Here is a 24,301-nt window from a genome sequence, read left to right as displayed (position 1 = left end):
ATGAGAGAGATCACAATATGTTTCAATACAAGTCACTGAAGTTAAAACTCAGTCACGATGAATAAAAATTTGCTGTTTGAAAGAATTAAAGCGCATTTAATATTGTTTACTATCTTTACAATAATTTGTTATCTTTCCTCATTTACTGTCGATATTTTTCCATTTAATTCTGGTAATTATAATAAGTTTCCATTAATTAACTCAATAATGTGTAATTCATGCCAGTTTTTTATGAGACCTCGGATCTCCGTGATTCAAATTTGCTCGGTTAAACTCAATCGATTTAGCGATTTTACTACTGGTATATATTATTAATAACTAGCTTTCGCTCACGACTCCGTTCGCGCGGAGTTAAAATATAGCATAATTAGTAGCTTATCTGTTCTTCCAGATTATGTTCTATATGTATGCCAAATTTCATAAAGATCCGTTTAGCCGTTCTGAACATACCTTCAAACAAACACTTCCATCCATCCATTCATTCATCTAAACATTCGCATTTTGAATATTAGTATCTTAGTAAATTATTACACTACACCTAGGTCTAGTATAGTATATCGTATACTAGTCTTGTAAAGTATGTTTGTTCTTTTATTTCTTTCGTTGCATAAATTATGTAATGTGGGTACATTAAATTTTTAAGAACCTTATAAGGGTTGATGATTCTACATTTTTATATAATGTAATTATATATTCACCTTTAAATTAATTAAATTACAAATATAAAAAAACCATTTCTTGTTTAACGCGAAATAATTCCGGCTAATGAGTACCGAGAAAGGTTCTGATTAACAGGTTTGAATAAAATGGCAATAAAAAACAAGGCTAAACAAGAAGTAACAACCTGGTCGATAACTACTTTTCACCAGTTTTTAAAATGTGTCTAAGAAAACGTTAGTTATCTACGTGACAAAAGTGATAAGAACTGTAACTCACTATAGTGTGACAAACTTATCTGGCCCGAAACGAGAGGCGGTGTTATCGCCTCTAGTTCTCTCAGAAAATATTTAACACCAAATACAACATTTTTTAATCGGTTATTGTAGTGGAAAAACTACACAATTTGTCAGAAGTAAATCTGTCACGATATTTTTTTATGATAATAGTAAGAATAATGATCAATTTTCTTGAATTTACGCAAGTTTGCTTGAACGTTTTATCTATTTTGCGTGGGCAATTACAATTCTAAATACTTTTGTAATTCTTTATTGTTCACTTAATCGTCTTTCATTATTTGAGATAATTGGGTTTTTTTGCTTAAAAAATTCTAAGTCGGAAATACCCCGTGCTAGGGAAAAAATTATTAATAACATAGATTCTGTCAATGATAGTTTTTTAATAGCAATTATTTAAAACAGATTTTTATTGATTTAATTTCAAAGGCGTATCTGAGTTCTCTCAAATTCAATAGAGTGCCATTCTCTTTGTCTACTCTGTAAACTAAAAATTAGTAGATCGTGTGTTATATTAATGTATAACTTTTTAGACCTGGTGCGCCCAACGCCGATGCGTTAGATAAGAACATAAAAAAAGTCTCGACCTTTGGCGTTGATACGTACATTTAATATTTTAATGCACTTCAGCAAAAAGTACGTCATGTGAGGGTACTAGGCGATAAACTACAATATAAATATTTACACAAAACTCATAAAAATCTGTCAACATATTATAAAGGACATTTAGTTTCGAGGTTCTATAAAATACCTACCCTATGCAACAAGAAGAGTGCTTTTCACCTATTATAAATATTCAAACCTATAATATATTTACGAATAACGATGTCTTAAGCTTTACTATACAAGATATTTAGTTAAAATGTCTCATGTAATGTACGTGTCTTATTTTCACCTGCCTCCTCTCTTTTTGTATAAAGACCACTGCATCTGAGATTCTGCTGGTTTTTGTATGTTGTCTAGAATCTAGTTAACCCCTGGCAAAGGTTTCACTTCAATATTATAGTTTAAAAACAAACTATTGAGTTGCGTCTTTTTCAATGTTATTGCAGATTGTAGTTAATTTTCCATTAATCTTTAAAATTATAAGATAGTATACGTTTACTGAAAATGTGACATTCGGGAGAAAGTTTACAAACTTAATCGTCAAGACAAGAAAAAAAAACTATTGGGTTTATCACATTGTTTTTAAAATCACAATATATACATCCATAATCTTACGATATTTGCTTTTGTTTGTAATGATAAGTTCTTCCACGAATTCTACGTCAATCGTTGTTATGGAATACTTGCATGTGTTATCTTTATGATATAATTTAAAAAGAAAAATATTTCCATGTACTGAGAGCCTAGAACTTTCTATTTGTGTTGCTTGAATTCCTGATTAAAATGAATTATTTGAATTCGCTTCTGATGCTCGATAGACAAAATATTATTAGGCGCTCCGATACAAAAATATAATACAATTTGTGGTCTAGTTTGTAATGAAAACTGTACAATTATTGTTGCTTGAGCAAAAAAATGTCTTCACGACCAGAATTCATATTCACAACTACAAGATAATTATTTTTCTTTCATTTTTCAAACCGTCAGCATTGTCTACTAATTGTTACTATGAAAAACTAGGTAGAGTTTTCCATAATAAATTTAACTTTGTATTCTTTCGGTCTCTATCACTTTGATAAGGTAACACAGATGTAAATATACCAAAATCTTTACCGACCGAAATTGAGTAATGACCGACTTTTCATGATATGTGTAGGTTTCAAAATCTTTTTTTACAAGATCTAGATTTTATTAGTTTTATTCTCAAATGCTTATAACGCCTGGTAAAATTAATTAGCAATATTCAAATAAAAATTTTATTACAAAGTGCTACAGGCATTTAGGAGGGATTTTTTTTAAATGTAAAAAAAAGTCTCACCATAGCGTGGAAAAGGACAATTTTTGGCCATACATTAAACTTAAAACATAGGTTAGATTCGTGATGCTAAAAAATAAGTACAGATTTTTTTGTAGATATCCTTCCACTAAATAAAACAACAGATTATCTAGATAACAATATATTTTTGTCACCAACGACAAACTTAACAACAGACTACATACAACATAGATCACGTCAACGGAACGCCGGCGCCGAGTATCATCAACTTTGCGATTAAATTCAAATATTTACTCCGAAATGTTTACCAACATATTGCGTACGCAGTATGTACATTAGATAAATACAATGCGCAGGGCCGTCTTAACCAGTGCGGGGCGTCAAAGCGCCGGGTCCTGAAGGGCGCCAGCTAAAGGACGTATGTACTATTTTTAGGGACGCCAAACTAATTTTCGTCCCTGTTCGCCCAATACGGTTAAGACAGCCCTTACAATATCCACGAATATATCATAGAGACGAAACTAAACGCAAAAAAAGTAATGGACGGCTCGGAAACACTAGGAAATGTTGCCCAAAGAACCATTTTGGAAAAGTCCCTTTAAGTAAAACAGTCGGGTACAGTTGGTAAACAATCAGATACATTGAGTCGTGTTATTGTACATGTTACGTAAATAGGTAAATATATTTTTGCAATACAATTAACATATTTTAGTCCTACTTTTAAATTGCTTTTAAATTGTGATAAGTACATAAAAGAATTGACACAAATAAGGCTAGGCGAGCGCAGAGCCTTTCTAAAGTAAGTTACAATTACACCTTAGTTAAACAGAAACACGAGATTTTTGGATAGAAACCTTAAGTAATTTGATTTTACACAAAAATCTCAAGTTACTGCGTCACCAGTAAAGATAATACACTAAATAATTTTAAAGACACAATAAAACTAACTTTACGGATTAACTTATTTTAAAGAATTATTTTTTATCACATTTTAATTAAAAAATTAGAATGTCACCGTTAGTTTATATTTGTGTATGCTGTTTTGTTGTTATTTTGTTTATTTCAAAATGAAATGGTTAAGATTTGAAATATAAATTAAAAAATCCGTAAAATCAGACTGATAAAATTTTTGATAATCACTTTTATGTATTAAATAACGTCCATATGCAATTACAATATACAAACAATGGTGGCTTATTTACTCAAATACTTGAAATGAAATAGCACGATGTAAAAATTGAACATAAAAATTAGGGAACGTACCCATACTATGTGACCCGTTTAGGGGGAGGGGGGGTTAGTGGAGTGTTTAAAATACTACGGTCAGTCACAGGAGCGGGGGGGGGGCTCAGGTTTTTGTGACGTAGTCGTTAGTTGTTCTTTATCATAATACATTGTTCACTAATAATTTAAGTATGCATGCAGTCTTAATAAACTTAGAAAAAACTAAAAAAAAGGTTACGTAGTACGGGTATGTTCCCTTATATTGAAATAACTTAGATACACTGTGGCATCATATCATCGTATATAGTGAAAGTATAAACTTTTAATACCTAAAAATAATGCGTAATAATAGTTTCTTTATTATTGGAAAATGATTGGTATAAAATCCTAAAATTAGAAGCGCATTCTGTGAAGTCATAAGTATACATTACACATAACTACTTACAGAAACATCAAACGCCATTAAGATGCTTTTATTTCGGTAATAAACACATTTTAAATAGTCGAGAAAGTGTTAAATGCTGTTTGGCACTAACTTTATTAAATATTTTGTATAAATTCTATTTTACAATACATTCACGTTGGATATTTACAGCTTACAAGAACAGACACATCATGGTATATTTACAATAAAGTACAGGCGATTGTTTTTATGATAATATAGACATGATAGATACAATTGATTAAACATATGTTTTTATAATACAATTGCGAGAACGTGTACAATATCTACAGCTGTATGTAATATTTGAAAGCTTTAGCGACAATCGTATTGAATTAATTTATATTGATTTTGAAGATACATTTGTGCCTAACAATATTGAAGACAATCCAAAGTATTCGTCTTAGCTGCGCTGAAGAGTTCACAATTTCATTGCCTACAATATCGATATCGCAGCGACTAACTTCTAACATAAAATCGATTATATTGCACACATTCATTATAATTAATACTATTTATAACTACGGTTAAAATGTGAGTGGGCTAAAATCCCTCTCCGCCATAATTTCGTTAACTCACCGTTCATCTACCAATGGAATGACATGTTTGGCGCATTACGCTTCTTCGATCTTCTACTCTCTAAGCTGACTGATTCATTTAATTCAAAATCAATTTTCGTATCTATTTAATTTGGCGTAATTGCCGACTAAAATGGTTCTAAAAACAACCCTATGCACTAAATTCTACATTGAAACTTTAGATTTTTCATCCTAAGATAAAATATTTAAAAATCAAATTGGAAAATGTAAGATAAAAATTAATAAAGATGTAAAAGGTAAAGTATAAAAATAATTAAAAAGCAGCCTGCTTAGGAGCGCGCCTTGTGCTGCAAGCTCTGCTCTACGAATGACGAATGCTGAGGCCTCGCCCCGGCCGCTTCTACCCCGGTACAACGAGCTGGGATGACGTTGGAGATGAACTCCCTTCCTCCTGATGCAAACCTCATGGCACATGGATGACAGCGAGTGGAGTGACATGAACACCTTACCGCGCGACGATACAAGCTCGAATCGATTCCTACTGACAACTAACATAATGACGACTTTAATGTTCCGACACTCTAGTAACTTTCCATAGCACCAATGCCACTCTAATAAATTAGCACGATTCGTTTCAACTGAGACTTAGTAAGTTCTATGTTATCGTCAATATTTTACAAATCTAGATATATTTAAGTGCGGAACTGAAACTACGAATTGATCTATCGCCGATTTTTTTTTAATTGTGTAGATTAAAGTGGTTTTTATCGAATTATAACAATTGTTACCGCATGTGATTTTACAAAATTCAGTCAATGACTACTATTAATTTTGATTGATAGGCTACATCTAGAAAAATATGTTCAAAAATTTTGACACTACCCATATTAGACTCCCGATGTAATAATTAACTTCATAGGGACGATAATTTCTTGACGTATTATATTCAATCGGGCAGTGTATTTTACATTATTATATTTAAGTGTTATAAGACAAATCGTCGAGTTATATTAAATTTATTTGCCTCCCTTGTGCCATTCTTTTTGTAGCCATCTTTATACCTGCTCTAGATCGCCATCCAGTCTCTCATATCAGTCCGTTGCAACGTCAGGTTAGAAAAGTTGGTAACGATATCGGTCGTGACTCGTCTACCGCGTAGAGCGCACCTCGCTTCGTCCGCTCACGAGGCCGCCGCCAGTCGGGCCGTATCAAGTGTACGACGCGACGGCGACACATACGCGAGGGCGCAGCGCGGGCTTAGAAGAGCATGTGACAGCGCAGGTTGGAGTTGGCTATTCCGTGGTGTGCTCGGTGAGGTCGACCCCCGGCATCGCGCTGCCCAGCGCGGCCGGAGGGTCGCTGGCGGGGAGGGACAGTAGATGTTAGGCCTCCAGAAAAATTAGAGCTGTCGGCTTTGGTTCCAGGTTTGATTTCTTTGCTTCGACGACCAAGAACTCGATCTCCTGTAAACAATTAATACCAAAGTTTACAAATACCATTTTAAGATGTTGTAATATTCAACAAAACAATACTATATTAATTATCTTTATCCTATTCATTCTTTAAACATTCTGTTTAAGTGAGATAAGGTATGGAAATGGGATATACCGGTTTCTCTCTCTGGGCGAAGGATTCCGCTATAAGCCGGGCCACGTCCTGATGTTGCATGCCTTCCACCCGGCGCCCGTCCACCGCCAGGATCAGCTGGCCCACCTCCAGGCCCCCAGCCTCGTACGCCGCACCGTGTTCCTGCAACATTCTTACATTGATGGAAGAAAATAATATATAAGCGTTATTTTACCATGACACGACTTCGCATTCGAATACAACAGAATACGCACTTAAACTATCATTAACTACGAAGCTAATCACCGAAATGCTATTATCGAAATTAATCAAATAAGACTTGAATGATTTGCCGGCTGATGTGAGGAGAAAAACTGTGAATAATCGTTGGATCTAGATTAACCGCAAAAGAAATATGCAACTAGCTAAGTATCCTAAGTCCGCCAACGGTGGGAGAGGTGAGACTAAGAAAGTCTAAAAGCTAGAGTCGAATAATTTCGCCGTCGAAACATGAACGTCTCTATGCGTACGTTTTTGAAAAGTTTTACTTATTTCAAACCCACATGTATATTGATTATTCTCGGCAGGGGATGTTTTGTATTGGCGCCGCCCTCTATCGCGATCCCGAGTATCGGTTTAGTCTTCTTAACGGTGATGTGCAGGTTGCCGTGATGGTCAGGCACCACGCGCGCCGCGCGGCTCTCTTCGAGTTGCGTCTCACCGTGCGCCAGGCGCTGCATCGACTGGTGCCGGCGCATGCCCGCGCGCTCCTCCGACCCCGCGCCACCGTCTTCCTTCATGTCGAAGCTTCTCGACAACTTATGGGCCAACTCCTGCAACAGTTACAAAACACGTCAATACGTGATCACGCCACCCCCACACAGGGAGCAATAAGTTTTATAATGTAAGACGAACTTAAAATGTGGCTTCCCCGAGCGTCGGCCGTACCCCCGGAGTGGGATTTGTTCGATTGCTACGGCCTAACAACTAACAGTACCACATCCATACTATATTGTTTGGCTACATATCTAATTACAGCGAGATTTGATTCAGCCTCTACTCGTTACAATCGAGTGCTCTAAGAACAATTGCGGAGGGTGTAGCTGGGCGGCGGAGAGGGCGGGGGAGCTGGGGCACGGCCGGCGCCGGCGGCGGCCTTGCGCCTTCGGTTACATCATGTAAGTGATCTGTAGTCGAGTGTGTCGACGAGCTGTAAGTGAGATGTGCGCTGGAGGCTGGAGGCTGGAATCATGCGTATCGATCACTCGGTGGCGTGGTACAAAGGTATTCGATACAAGTGTACAACATGTTATGGAGAGTCGGTAACCCAACCTTTTGAACAAACTGGACAGGTTATAAAATAAACAAAAAAATATGACGCAAATTAAAAATTTACAAAATTAAACGTAACGCTAGTATTTTACACATGTACACAAAATACGAAAAATAAAGTAAACATAATTTTTTAATTCAATAAAATGCCAGTACGTCAACATGCACTAAATTTTGAAAGTCCTATGAATTGCCTGGGATATTGGACGAAACGAATCGCGATGAATTTCATGATTATTACATCTAAAGAAAATATATTTACTAAATCCGTCATGCAAGATGTTAGCTCGATCCAATTCAGACATTTTACTTCTACACGCTAATGAAGTAAACCGTTACGACTAAATTTGGACGTGTGCTATCTACCTCTTAATAAAATGAAAGGAGAAATTTTGAAAATAATTAAGCTGTTCAAAACAAAACGAAATCAAAGTGCGCCCGTAACTGATGTGACAAAACATACAATAAGTAAAATGTAGACTATAAACACCAAGCAATCGTTTCGTTCGAAGCGTAATATATCCAATCGAAATAAATTGTAAAAAAATATGTTTTTTGTTAAAAGAAACATCGTGCAAAAGTAATAATTTTCAATGTGCTAGGACAGTTCGGTCGATCCGTCGGCGTGAGGCCGGGTCACTTACTAGAGGTCGTCCCCAGTACCACGACTTTACTTTCTGCGTCCAGCCACCGAGTGATGAGCGCAGGCCCTCGAGATAGCCGCACTGAAACATCACTCTCACTCAGCACCACAACAACTGCGACACTGCGCCTCTGCGCCTCTACACCACTCACTATCTCCTAACACCAAGATGCTTTATCGCCAATGCAAGCCAAACGACTTACTTCTAAATTATTTTATATCCAAAAGGGATTCAAAACTGTACCAAAACTTTTTCATTATCTTGTTGAACTAAATTATTTATTTGTATGGGAAGTGGCAATCTATAGCTAGCTTTCTAAATCTCCTAGTTCGCGTTCTTACAAAGCTTTTTGACAAACATTCTATTTGATACTTACGATATACTTAAACTAAAATACGTCATTATTACTAAAGTTATGAATTCACATGATCACGCTCTGGCTCACACAATAAATTTAAAATGTTTTTCTTTTTGTACATACCTGATCCTATGTAGATGAAAGCAAGCATGTAACAAAATAGATAAAAAATATTATTTATGTACCAGTGATAACTATCAGAAGTGCATTATATCAATTGAAGGAATAGTTGATGAAAGACCGGCAAAAGTCTTTCTGTCGGCTAGAAAGGTGCCTGACTGCCTTATAATAATGGAAAGGTAAAGCCTGAAAACACACTTTCCTCCGTAAAATACATTGTTTTCAGATCTTAATGGTGTTTGATTTAATAGAATAGAATTATAATTTACAGTTCGTGTTCTTAAACCACACGACGAAAATGTTATCGCTACCTAAGAACAAGATTTATTTTGTAAATGTTATTCTATTTGCGAAAAAAATTACAATGTGTTACATTGCAGGTGTTTTGTCAGTGGAAACTCATGGCAAGGTGCTGAGACATTATTCCTTTCAATTGTGGCACTAATCTCTCGACAGGATCGAGAACGTCCGAACGCTGCGTCTTGTTAGTGCGCTATAAATAAGAAGATAATCCGGCCTATCGCGCGCTCCCGCCCTTGATGTACCGACTACAAACACTCAAGCTAACAATCACAACACTGGGAAACGAAACAAGCTTTTGCTTTTTCATTATAACTAAGTATAGACGTACGTTCCACTCTATGTGGTCAAATGGTGTGGGACAAAGATAGCTAGACGATAAGTAGTCGTTGCAAAAATTGCACTATCGGTATAAAGACAGAATTTATACTATCAAGTAAAGTAAGATAAATATAAGTAAACTCAACTTATTAGGACTACAGAAAGAATAGGGACCACTGTAAGGTAGCAGAAAGTCACAATACCGTTCCATTGTAACGTCTTATAGCACACAGCTTAAGGCCAGTGAGGTAAAAAAAAACATATTGATCTTGAACCTAAGCATGACCTGCCTTACAGCAACAATAAAAAATGAATATTAAAATTTACATCAGTAGTAACATAATGTCTTCATTAACATATGATTCATCGTTCCGTTATGATTGCAACATACAATTAACATGAGCGTCAGTGAGCGAATATTGTCGGCATCTTTGTTCAAAGTACTAATGAATTACGCTCGTAACACATGACGAACCACCGTAACATTAACAGCTTCGCAAAAGTCCCTAATTGAAACTTTTCGGTACGTGAAGTTTGGGAAAGAATCTGGGTTATATTAAGACTCCGCAATTATTAACTTAGCGGTTACAGCTGAGGTTAATATGACATGTTTTTAAGAATAAGGCATAAGTTTATGGAATCCGGTAGGCTTAAAAAATTGTCACCTTAATCAACAAGTAAGGAAATGTTTATATTAGGAAATATCAGCATCAACTACAACAAACCTAGATTTTTTAAACTCTTACGAACTTTCTCTTGTTATAATTGAAAAAAATATTGCTCCAGTTATTTTGATTAAAATACAACCGTTAAAAAATGGTTTAAATTAAAAAAAAATTATCAATTTATCCCAGCACGGGACTGTAAAGGATAGCGTGACATAGCGCGTGTCTAGTTTCGTAAAGACTTTCAAATCGTACGTATAGGTATAATCTTGTTATCCGTGTAGTTGTTTAGCCGCGAAAGTTTCAGATAGGAAAGAAATGGCCGCCTGATAAATGGCTAGATCGGGGCGCGATATCGGTTTCACTTTTACCGAGACCGCGCAGCCGGAGCGGCTCGGCTTGTGCACGCCTCACTGATATCTGTAAAAAGACTAATTAATCACCTACTTTCCGCAATGCAAGAAATCGTGACTAGCTCTAACTTCGTTAAATACTGAATTTTAGACCAACTTTCAAAGGTTGTCATAAACATACAATTTAATTGAAATGTTCATCTCGGATATTCAATTGAGAAAGACTTTTGTCTTTTTAAATCTACTTACACGTATAAATTTCATTTGAGGATTAGAACGTTCCGATTGTAGGGAGAAAAATTTCACCTCACTAACTCAGTGTTTATTTTAGGCGCTTTTAACTTTCAAACTCTTCCGCTTACCTACACAGTATCTCCGATGTTTGTAAGAGAAACAATAATAATAATTCATACGAGTAGCAATACCAGTATTCTGTATCCGAGGTCATAAATCACAACAAAGTTTACATTACTTATAACAAGCATACACAACTCTATGAAATCTGTCTACTATTGTTTCTCTATTGTGGTCGTTGTATATAATTATTTTGGGTTTCCATGCAAACAACAATATATTTTCTTCCCTCTCATACTCTCTGAAAGAAACAAAGACAATAATGTTTTTGTACCGAATTTTTGTCGGTGGGAATCTATGGTGACACGCTTCAAAATACTTAAAGCACTGCGCGGCGCGTCGCTACCTGGCGTGACACACAATACTTCTCACTTTCGGACAATGATCCTTTTTTAAGTGGATTCATGCAACGATTACGTAAAGTGAACAATGTCCGTTTCGGCGACGCGGTTTTGTAAAGTAGCTCATGTTATCTAATACTTCAACACCTTTTATCGTTTGACATTTTTATTTCGTAAAATATAACTTAAAATTAAAGCTTGAAATAAAGATGGAAAGATGAGACAGTTCGGGTAAAACTATATTCTTAGAACTTTAGTTCACTGACCGTTCTTATTATTCCTAAATATTTTATCTAAAACTTTGTTTTTAATTTCAAATTTCAAGGTAGTACTACAGGCAAAGTTGAGATAGTAGAAAAAGCTTCACTCTCTGTCCTTTCTGGTATTTTGCTTAATAATATGATACTTATGGGATTTTAATACGTAACAACTGTTTTAATATAATACGAAAAGTTTAAAACTGGCCCAGACCAGACGTAGGTCGTTGTCTCAGTTTGATAAAACCAATGTGTTTTTTGGTATATGATGTTCGATTCCGGTTTATCGAGTCCGCGATAGATGTCCACCGGGCCGTGGGAACTAACGGATTCGGGTTATTAATACCGTATACAATGTTCAACATCCATATCCATTCTCTCTCTTTGGATAAGAAATTAAATTTCGTTCTCGTGACTCGTTATTTTCGATTGAACCGTAGATACGTTTCGTACGTTTATGTCGACTTGTCTTTACCGAATCGAGAACATTTGAAATTGAGCAATAACGACCTGTACTCTAAGGTAATAGGAATTAAAATGGTCTGAAGCTATAGTTTTAATCATTTAAATGGACACCACGCTACTCGTAGGCATTGATACTAGGCCAGTTGCAAATCTGACATCTGTCTGGGTTCGCAAATTGTTTATATAACACTTGCTTTCGCAGTCGGTACACTCGTGCCTTTATAAATACATACATTAATCTGAAAAGGCCAAAAACCGTATTCAGACTCGTGCGGCAACTTTCTCCAGAGTCTATTTTACTTGTAGGTTATACAAATAATTCAAAAAAGGCTTTTTAATATAATTTTTATCCCACTTATGAACCCGTCAATACTCTTATTAGTCAGTATAAACAACTTGCAGAACAGATTGATATTGAATACAACAAACGTTGTTGTTTCAAAGACTATATTACCTATATGCAATGAGATAAATATACTGCAGTTAAAATGAGTCCATGGATCTTGAAAAAACCTTGATTTAGTATATTTACTATCATGATGAACTCGATTTGCAAAGGACCAGTATGAGTGCGCAGGCGCAAGCTACACTACTCGACTCGCCTCAGTGCTCATGCTGTGCTCTGTCTCGCCTCTCTCCGTTCAGTTTGACTCCAGGAGTCTTAGAGTGCGCACGTGTTTGTTGCGTTTTATCTTTACAAATCATTCATACATTTGTTTACAAACAAGATTAAGTGTGACTTTTACATACAAGAGAGATTGAGTGGTGAGTACAGTATTAAATAACTAAATCTAAGCACATAATTTAATATAATCTACAAGATGACATCAATTTATGTCCAAACATTGCCTCTAAGGTCTCCATTTTTGTTTTTATGTTAACAGTATGTTTTACTTATTACACACATGTGTCTCGTTAGATTTAGAACAACAATTAATAGTCAATCTAGCGGTGGTATGATTTAGGTAAATCTTAATTCAATATTTTACTGATATTATACGTACAAAATGTAAATGGTACTTAATATAAATATTTTTATTTTCTTCTCTTGTACAATCCATTAATCAACATTGTTAGATGTTATAAGAGAAGCAATCATTTAAGCTAACTACAATAATGTACAAATACATAAGTATTGGGCGATTTGTTTCCTCACATTTTGTTTGTTTGTTCACAATTTTACACAATTGTAGGTAGATAGTGATAGTTATCAGCAATTTATTGCAAATGATAAGTTGCGGCTTCTAGATAACAAATTGAAAAGAGTTAAGATTTAGTAATATTTGACAGTATTGGAATAAATAAATTTATACAGAAACATTTAGTTTTTTGAAATTGAACAACTTACTTTATACTAATGCAATGAATTGAAGTTGTTCATAGTAAATAGAATCGATGTCAAAGAACTCCATTGTAGCTATACCTCAAGAGATCCGTGAAAGCGGTTTATCGAGGAGATTAATACTGACCCTAAGGGTCAGCGAGGCGCACGAACAAGAAGAGATTACATCGGACTTCTAGCTAATGATCTCTACTTTGCGAAAACGGACAGCTGCTTTTATAAACGCTTTTATATTTATCCAAACTGGTTGTACTTTAATGGACTTGATTTGTTTTTGTTATAATATTGTCTAAAGCGGTGAAGATAGCAACGGTACATATTAGTCATTTTCCCACAATAATTAATTAAATATTCTTGTTTCTATAAATTAGATAAATTGATAGAGGATACCGTTTCCGAAGTTCATTATTCTCTCAACATCTTTTATTACAACAACAATTATATTACTTTGAATATAACCTCTCTCATTAAGTGATTCCTTCTTCATTTAGTATTTACCCCAAATAAAACTCCAGCAATAAGCTGTGCTAGCTGCCAAGTTACGATACACTAAAAAGCAATGACTATTCCGACAAGGGGAAATACAATAATATCATGTTTCATATCCACTGCTAACATTTTAACTGTAAAAACGAAGTACACAATGAGGAAAGGAAAATCTCGACGTCTATCTTTGAGTGGCCGACCGGTGAAGTGAATGCTTAATTTCTATTGCCCAAAGGTTAGCATCCAATAAGGCGTTATCAGAGAAAAATAAAATTCTTAAGCCAGTTCCATTCCAAGCTTTCATTCAATTCCAATTGAAAACGATTTTTTGTTGTCAATTCAATAATGCTGAATTTACAAACGTGTTGGATGTGAGTATAAAGAAATCCAAACTTTTGAACTTGTTCCAATTAACAATCTTTCTAAAAGAGTCAAAACACTATAATGTTTTTCAAGAGACCGCATACTATTAGTAAACTTTCTTGTGAGGTCTGAGCGGCTTACAGTTTTGGCGGCATCACTCTAGTGGAGGAGCACCTTTTATCTGACAATTAGCGGTACGGCGTGAGAGAGTTGCTTATGCCAGCCGCCAGTCGCGTCCGCCGCCGTGGCCGGTCCCGCTAGCCAAACATGCGGCCAGTCACCGAACTTTACAATCGACTGTTATCTCTATATTTTAATTCCATCAAATGAAAATTATACTTCTCCCCAATTTATTTAAAATCGGTCACAAAGCTTCACATTTTTTAAGTCTTGAGAGAAATTTTAAACGCGATATTACAACTTAATCCTTAACGACTGTGTAGACATCTTTTCTTGCCTCATCCTATTTCATATTGCCATTAGATCAAAATTTGATTACTTCTGCAAACACATTTTGTAGTTGTGTAATGAAAGCGATTATTAATTTTGTAATTTTCACATTAATCAGTTTACGTAAAATATTTCAACAATTGATAGTGCGTAATATAATTGATTACATAAAATTATATAATATAAAAATTTAACGTGAACGGAGGGAAGTGGATAATCGCAGGAAATTTCGGTCACGCCATTTAGATTACTCATTTTACCGTCGTATGTGGGGATACTTTTTGATTATTTAATTATCTTAATGTATTAAACATTAGGAAATTATAATAAGTCACTTTGAAAGTAGTAGCCTTCAGATTCTAAATACATAATTACATCTATCGGTAATGTAAAATAGTTACTCTGCAAATGAGGTCTTGGTTTTAAACTAATGGACCAACTAAATTGTTAACGACGAGCAAGTATGCGTAGATAAATAACATCAAAATTATTTTCTATATTGATCGATATCTATAATATTAGCCTCACCTAATGTCTAACGGAACTGGGTGCTTACTCTTTTCTTGTAAATAGTTTCTTTCTACTAACAATCTCATAAAAACAACACAATAATAGACTACGGTAATGTTTTCTATATTATCGACCATTTCTCTTGACTCGTTACCGATTTGTGATTGTCAGACATTATCAGAGTTGACGATTGCTGGAGAGAGTATGCCATGGGATGTCATTATGCTAGATACAACTGGGACGTTTGTTTATCGTCGGATAACGGTATGCAATATTGTGATCGCTGCGCGGCGCGTCACCTCGTTGTTTAACAGTGACCTGTTGACATCATAGTTAAATATTTGCTATTGTTAGTAATGTTTAATTACTGTCGGGTCTTTTATGACTGTCAGAAGACAAAGGTCAAATGATCTAATTTAGCTTATTGTCAAATCGTTCATTATCTATCATTTCAGTTCATCACAAGTTGATTATTACCCTCTTATTTGAAATAGTAAATTTATGTTTCAAATGAATTAACCTTCACATTTGTTTTTTCATTAAAATTCAGAACATTCAAAATAGTTTGATATGTTAGTTGCAAAAATTACGCCATTTAGTTTTGATGTTTTGTGCTAATATTTCACGTTTGTTGGTTGTTCAACACTGAACTTTTAAATAGAAATTTTTCCTCCAAATTTCAAATAGTGCTGCAATCAAAAACTTTCAATTGCCTCTTTTGTTCACGGTGTATTTTTAAATAGCCCAATCGAAACTTTTTATTCCTGCGTATTTTCGACAAATTATTTGCAAAATAACGTTTGAAACGAGTATCGAGTTTGAGAGAGTTCCAATTTAAATATTTTTTTTATTTTATTGTCAAAGAAACATTTACATATTTCTTTAAACTTCGATATAGATCCCTTAACAAAAACCATAAGCAGAGAAAGTGATATAATTGTAAAAGTAAACTGTACTTATTTGGATTCAGTCATATTGTCAAGTTGTCGCGTGTGTGAGGCGATTCAATTTGTGTATAGTAATGTGCTACATTAGATCTAATGGTGTCATGTACACAGAAGTGAAATTTGAAGTATTTCTTGTCGTAAATGTTAAGTACTTCTCTTTCTTTAATCGATTCTACAACGACTATGATCGAAACTTGTTATTAGAAAGCTATACTAATGTATATAATCTTTCTTAATGACATATTCTCCGTAAATATGGTGCTTTACATTGTAGAACAAAATAAACTGTTAACGTATTTTCAATCTTATAGAGGTCATTGGATGATTTATCTTATAAATATCATAAAAGCGAAAGTTTAGAGGGACGGATGGATGGATGTTTGTTTGAAGGTTTCTCCAAAACGCCTGCATGGATCTCGCTGAAATTTGTCGTAGTTGAAGAACATAGTCTGGAAGAACACATAGGCTTTTTATTAAGTTTGTTCTTAAATCGCTGGATCGCGGGCTACAGATAATGGTTAAATAAGGTGCTTTAAAATCATTACAATGACATTATAAGTTTCTAAATTGTATGCATCTTAATATAATATGAATTTCAAAGATGGTAGCCTTAAAATTAGCCAATAAACATTTTTCCGATTCATCATATTAGCATGAAAGATTTGGAATTCAACTGAAAGTAGCAGCTGGGCCTTGGTACCTTTATTCATAGAAATATGCAAGCAAGACATCTTCGTTTTTTACGGTTGTTTTTACGTTTCACGGGTATTTCCCCGAGGATTTGTGGTTTCGAAGCCAAAAGACTGATCCAAAGAACTCTTATTTTAATTTTGTAGTGCAGTGATGAAACTTTGAGAGTAATAGTAAAATGAAAACGAACAGCTGAGTATCGTATATATATATATCAATTGCTGTTCGTTACTCTCGCTAAGACTCGAGAATGGCTAAACGGATTTATCTTGTCTTGGTCTTGAAATGTTCATGGAGGTCTAGGGATGGTTTAAAAGGTGACAAAAATCGAATAGTTGCCGGGAAAACCATTTAGGATCCTTTCATAATCCAGCGCGGACGGAGTCGCGGGCGACAGCTAGTATACAATCAATTTTAATGAAAACAATTTGAGCATTTTCTATTATCATTTACCTATAGTTCGATGACCTGATCCCCATGAAATCTTTCTACATATCGACGTCGTGACGCACTAACAATGTGAAACTAGGAACAAACTCATCGTGCGTTACGAATTTACGCATCAACGGTTTGTCGGATTCAAATGATATGGTCACTTGTGAGAAGCATTCACTTTAGCATTTTTGCCAATAGACTTAATTATGATTTTATTCTTTAATACTTTTTAATACCAGATTCTTAAATGGATAGCGCCAAAAAACTTACCTTACCTTGATGTGTTAGGACTCAATTCATAAATATTGTTCTTGTAACTTTAGAAGAAAGTTGTTTAAACGTAAATGTCGCGTGTTAATCAGGGTTTGGATTGAAAGTTGGAGTTACGAGTTCAATTTTTAAGAATAAAAGGGTTAAGTAACAATGGAATTTTTTTGCAAATCGTAAGTAACAATTTCCAACAGGCTTCACGTCATGTTTTATCAAAAAGACGCAAGCATTATGGCTATGAGCAAAGAAATTGAACAACAATACAACACTGGATATAACAACAAAGAAACCGTTAAATATAAAATATTGTAACATAATCTCACGCGCGGTTCGCTAAATATACTTTGAATCGTTTAATGTCAAGGTAAACTTATTATGCACCAATGATCAGATACTATGTATATTGTAGTTAATGAAATTAGTAGCTTTTGCCCGCGACGTCGTCCGCGCGGTAATAAAAAACAAATCGTTCTACGTCTGAGCCAAATTTCACCGATATCCGTGAAGCCCGTTTGCCGATACCTAATAACAAACATCCGTCCATCTAAACTTTCACATTTACAATATTAGTATAAAATGTTCAACTTGTATTCTAATTAGGTAACCTAGGTATATGTCTTTTGTTATTCCAATCCGAACAACATTGAAACAAAAATTGCGTTACAACAAAGCCCACACTTTCTCTTTATGGCATGGGCAAGATATAAAAAGTAAGGCAAGTTTATTTGTGCAACTTTGGTGCTGCCTTCGTTCGTTTGTGTTTTGTGAGTCGCCGTTGACTCATGTCCTTTTTTTCTTCCGGTAGCTTACAAGGTTTTCGTAATAATCAATATTTCAATATTTAAAAAGTATATTATGATACCTTAATTTTATCATAATATATCTTATTAGAATGAACTTTTTATTATCCACATCAATATTTAACGCCATAAAAATAACATGGAAATGTACCGTTGTATTTTTATCATTAGTACAATAAATTTTTACGTAAAAATACTTAACGTAACTAAACGAATTCATGTTTGACAAGCACTAATTGTGTCGACAATTTATATAACATTCAATAACATATCGTAAACATTTCCCGTCTCACAAGATCATAAACAGCCACATTCGTGTGATGCAATGAACAGTTCCTGTTCTAACATTCATAACATAAACAAGTATATTTACATCGAATAGAACGGCTGTCTTTGTGCGGAGACAATGGCCCTTGTTCAGCACTTTCTATTTGTCCGGGCTACGAGTTGCTTTACATTAAAACATTAATGCGGTTATATTATTTTTATTACATCGTTTTACTAATTCTTACTAAATAAAAGTTAACTTTAGCTCTGTAACACAAAAGAATACGAATCGAATGCCATTTGAATAATTGAAAGGAAATGAAATGGATGCTTAAAGACCTTAATTAAAGCGAAAAGCAAAATATATTACTTAAGCTCATATCTAAGTAGACGTATTATACAAACATCTATAAATTACAATCAGTTTGTTATGAGAGGAATCTTAGAAACTGCAATCTGAATACGTAACCGTTATGAAAATAAACGCGTTGTGGATAAACAAATCTAATTTGTTGACATTTATAGATCGTATCGTGTACTATGTATATGAAGAAACAGATGTATGATTCGATGATTTGGCATTTTGAAAGAACGAATTGAGAAAGAACAAAATAAATAATATTGCGAAAATGAGTGGTAGATTGGTTGTTTAAAAATTATATCGACCTGATTAGTCATCATTATTATTTATTACTTTTTTATTGTTTATATTTCCTTTAGATGAATGTATTGTTAATGGATTACGAAGGTTATTTTATTTGATTTGGTACAATTTTTTTTTTATTTGGCGGCCGAATAAAGATACGATCGATTTATTTATACCGTTCACTTTTACATGTTCTAAAAATGTGATTATTAACCACTTTTTAGCATATTTGTTTTGACTGTGAATCTATATCGATTCTAAATTATACAATTCTCATAATATAAGCAAATCATTATGTAACCGCGGTGTAAACTTTTTCCAAAGCTGTACGCAAATTTTCCAAATTTTATTTTTTGCAAAATTTTATCTCTTGGGTTGATCCCTTAGTATATCTTACTTATACGGTAACATTGAATACGTTATAGTTTAGATTCTATGCATGTTAAATGGACAAAAACATATATTTAAATGCAATGAAATCTAAAGCTTGTTTTCTTCATTCACATTCACAACCCATCGATATTGGAATGAGAATCTGAAATCGTATTTTGCAAAAACAAGTTTCCAAGAATTTTTAATGATCTTTTAATTTAAATAATAATAATAATTCAAATGTGATTTACATGTTGGTGTTAAAAAGATCTATAGTGTTTTCGGAATATACGGGATTATAATAAACATCTTCCATGACCTTACTCTCATATGAAAAAATAAAATCTTTCATATATTAAAGACCGTGTGGATGTGAGAATATTTTAACATCAGAAATAATCCGATTGGCAAAATTGGAAAGTGTTAATGGAACTAATGGTATAACATTTAGTTACACTTTCCTCGGAGAAAGTTTTGATGCTATTTTAGCATTTATTTATGGCTCTATAAGGATTGTATAATAACTTCCGAGTCCAATTAAAATACGACAACTTATTGTTAAATAGAACTAACATAATTTTCTTCATACAAAGTTTCCTTGGATCTTTTTCGATGTCCCATCACCAGGAGGCCATATGTTTGAAGTTAAAGCAGCGGTGTATTTTTGACATGAAAGAATTAATTACGGATATTGTAACGATCGCCCGTATGAGGCATACGGCATCTTGATGTGCAATCGACCAGTCTACGATTGCGTTAATGTCAAAGATAATTAATTAATGTCACAGATAGAGAATTGCTGACACCGTTTGTCGTATTGTGAGACAATCGAACGTGTTTTTCTGCGACTGTGGTTTGTCATTGGCACTCATAGGCATTGTACGACGACAGCGTTAAATGCGCGTTTCAAATTTTCTAACAACTTTGTGAACATTTTCTTAACCTTACATTGTTCGTTTGGTTGCTCAATCCTTTGTGAGTTATGTCTTAAATAAATGATGTTATTGTTTTGTTTTAATAGAATTGTTTCATAGTGACCATATAAATGGGTAAAAATTTATGTTCAAGTGATAACAATCAGTTTTGGCATAGTGCCTAAACTGAAGAGTTTTAGTACGACTTGTAAATAAAACAAATGAAAAACTTTTCCTCCATATTACATTCAGTGTTATTATTATTTAAATTAAGTAATTTTTAGGCAGTAAATTAAATTAACTTTTATTATTTACAGGTACTCGTACGTTTGAAAGAAGTACCGCTATCATAAAACAATGGAAAGTTGGTTGGAAGACGTCAAACGCGTGAAGATTCCGAGACCGAAGTTCGCCAGCAAATATCCTGCGGAACCTCCAAAAGACTATTTAGATGACTGTAACGACCTCAGTGGCAAGCCGCGGCATGCTAACAAAGACTTGACGAAAGCCACCGAGGAACTACGAAGAGCGCTCCAGGAAAAACTATGATATAATAGAAATAATATATTTAGATTTAAATAAGATGGATACAACATGACACATATAATTTTCAACGAGACATGATGATGAGACATATTTTACGATCATTGTCATTATCACCATCATCATCATCACCACCACCATCAACATCATCTTCATCATCATCATCAACGTTATCATCATCATCGATAATCATTGTAAGCCTATCAGTCCATTTCTCGACATATTATAGTACATGCGGTACACTGCTTTAGCAATAGTTGCCTGCGTTGCCAAGTCCTATTAGCCATTTATTGGATGCGAAATAACAAAACTAATTAGGCTTGTTCAGCAATTAGAGGGTTTACCTCTTATTTTAGAATCAATTTTATCGATTAATATTTACAAACCTGTAGTTTAGTTTTTAAATTAAAGCATAAACTAAGTAACACTAATGTAATTTACTTAACTGACATGTATTACTTAACCTCTCCAAGTTCTGACAAGATTTTTCCAAGTAATCATGCACAACCCGTAATATAAGTAACAGACTGTTCTGTAACTTGAAACGATTAAGGCCGTTTTTTTACTATGTTGGAGGATATTACTAACTTGAAGTTGTTTTATTTAAAACATTAAATATTATATAAAACTGAATTTTGATTATAAAGAAAATATGTAAAACTTTACCTACAAAAATGTTTAACACTCCTGACTTTGACAACTACTTTAGTTCGTAGTTACTTCATGTACAGTATTAATATAGTTATATTACTAATACACATTTAGAATAATTTCTGTGACTGACAATAATTTAGGATAAGATATTTTGAATCTCTGTAAGATTGCAAATAAATTTTAAGCTAATTTATTTTGATTTTTTTTCAATCAAATACTATTAATAAGTAAGTAATTCGAATCAATCATTATATTCATAATAGTTTTATAAATCATAGAAAATATAGAATTCATTCGATTTCATTTTTTTAATTTTTAATGGAATTTTAAAACGATGTTCAAACTTGTTTTTAGTTATAAAATGGATGGAGTAAATATAAAAGAACTACTTAATAAAATTCAACTGACGTTATCTGATTTATATGTTCTTGGGGAAGCTGCGACGACAAAACGGACAGACTATTGTATAAAAATGTTGGCCACATGCCAAAGTACGGCGATATGAGAAAAGTTCCTGCATCTTTTGAAACATGTATACCTTACCACTTTTGTACCTCACTGTCAACGGCTCTCACGTCACGAAATAATATGTTTCCACTGACCAACACAACCGTATAAAACATATTGTTATCTCACTTTTTCATGGAAAAAGAGAAGGATGCCAATACGTTTTTGTTCCAAGTGTTTCGGTAATGTAAACAGTCTTAAATTTGTCATGCTCCAAGCGGTGACAGATGCAATTGGCTTATACATACATTTACTTAAGTGAATCTGAAAATTAATGTGCTCAGTCTTGGAAACATGTTCGTAGATAGTTTACTTCTCAAGTTGTTGTCTCAAAAGCTTGTTATTAATTACTAAAATATTTTGGAATCCTTGTAGAATTTGCAATCTTTTCTTTTCGCAGAAACAATCAGTATTCGGTCCACATTTATAGTATGTCAGTGTTTGTTTGTAATCAATCGTGAGATATAAATTTAGGCCCACAAGTTAGTTATTCTTCATAAATCAATGACCAACCAAATCCCGCTGTCACCTACCTTCTATATACTATAGTGATACTATGTTAAATATTAACGTTAACGTTATATATAAAATTCTCGTGTCACAATTTTCGTTCCCATACTTCCCTAGAAACGGCTTGACCGATTCTCATGAAATTTTGTGAGCATATTGAGTAGATCTGAGAATCGGCCAATATCTATTTTTAATCCCGCGCGGACGGAGTCACCGGCGACAGCTAGTATTCTATAAATATTAAGATAATGATGTACTCACCGTGTCATCGTAGTGTTGTGTGTGCAAGGCGGTAGTGCTGCCCTCTCTGGAGTTGCACGGTGACGAGTGCCGCCGCGACCGACGTCCCTCCTCTTCGTATTCCTATACGAAATTTAAAAATAATTAACATTCTTATAACAATATGACATTTAATAAAAAAAAGACAAAAATACTTATTTATGTATATTAAGGTAGATAATTACGAATTAGTTATGAATAAATGCATCAATTAAAATCGATTAACTGGAAAAAGACGGTGCAAAAATATATTACTCATAGTTCATTCGAATAAATCAACTTTAATAACTATCCAAATTGAAGCTGTAACAGACATTGTAATTAATACAAAAGTTAGTAGATTCGTTAATTGACGCATCTATAAAAATAGGCAAAGAAATATCGTAAAAGAAAAACCAATTAATATTTTATTTTAAGACAATTTGTTACTTTATCATACGTTTACTTACGGATCTAGTCTACAAAGCACAATAAACAGCGTTATAATGCAGCACACAACACCGAATCATGCAGGCGTCATTCAATAGGCAGGAAAATTAAAATTTAAAGCAAAACAGGAATAGAAACGACGTGTCACGTACTTTAGCACCTTGTATTACGTATTCCTGACGAGTAACAAACACGGGAAGAATCCAGCCTTATTATTATCGTTATATGACGATAGTTGTAAGGAAGCAACACAAGCAGAGATCGTGAAGAGACTGCGAGGCGACACTCCCGTATCTGAGGCATCATTGATTTACCGAACTATTTTTGTATTTAGCACGTTTTAGGTTATAAAGATGTGATATACTAATGCTTACAGTAACTGTGGTTTTTGGTTGTCGCAGTACTTGAATAAAATCATATTTTTATATCTTTCATTCGCCATGGTAAAACAGATGTAGTTCTCTGTAAGTTTGTTATATTTTATATAAAATAACAATATAAACAACGAAATCCAAACGGAAAAATTGCAATAGCATTCGTAGATATATCTTCGAAATTCTTCTTCAGATAATTATTACTAAGTTTTACTTTTATATTTACTTTTCTTTTTGTATCCAGTACCTACTTTATTAGCTGCATCGGCCTTTGAATAAACTTCAATTTTTATAAATACAAATGATATGCCAATAGGGGCGGCATAGGGGAGGAATTATTATTAAAAAAAGTCAAGACAAAGACTTGGCTGGTTAGGCCACTGCAAACACCTGCTTG

The 24,301-nt window shown here is 34.0% G+C and overlaps 1 protein-coding gene across 1 annotated transcript in view; it reads right to left on the bottom strand.

Annotated features, from left to right (window-relative positions):
• Positions 1-6,350: 6,350 nt before the first annotated feature.
• The window catches only part of dysc (whirlin protein dyschronic), a 39,392-nt gene continuing 21,441 nt past the window's right edge, over positions 6,351-24,301 (bottom strand). The window contains exons 13-18 of the mRNA XM_013312652.1: positions 23,084-23,185; positions 9,064-9,069; positions 8,583-8,663; positions 7,170-7,439; positions 6,649-6,789; positions 6,351-6,503 (exon numbers count right to left, since the gene is read on the bottom strand). Of these exons, the coding sequence (XP_013168106.1) occupies positions 6,423-6,503; positions 6,649-6,789; positions 7,170-7,439; positions 8,583-8,663; positions 9,064-9,069; positions 23,084-23,185 (681 nt within the window). The 3' untranslated portion in view covers positions 6,351-6,422. The remainder of the gene's footprint in view (positions 6,504-6,648; positions 6,790-7,169; positions 7,440-8,582; positions 8,664-9,063; positions 9,070-23,083; positions 23,186-24,301) is intronic.

The sequence above is a fragment of the Papilio xuthus genome, unplaced genomic scaffold, assembly GCF_000836235.2.
Source record: "Papilio xuthus unplaced genomic scaffold, Pxut_1.1 DF827597.1, whole genome shotgun sequence".
Lineage (NCBI taxonomy): Eukaryota > Metazoa > Arthropoda > Insecta > Lepidoptera > Papilionidae > Papilio > Papilio xuthus.
This window is presented reverse-complemented; position numbering and strand designations above follow the sequence as displayed.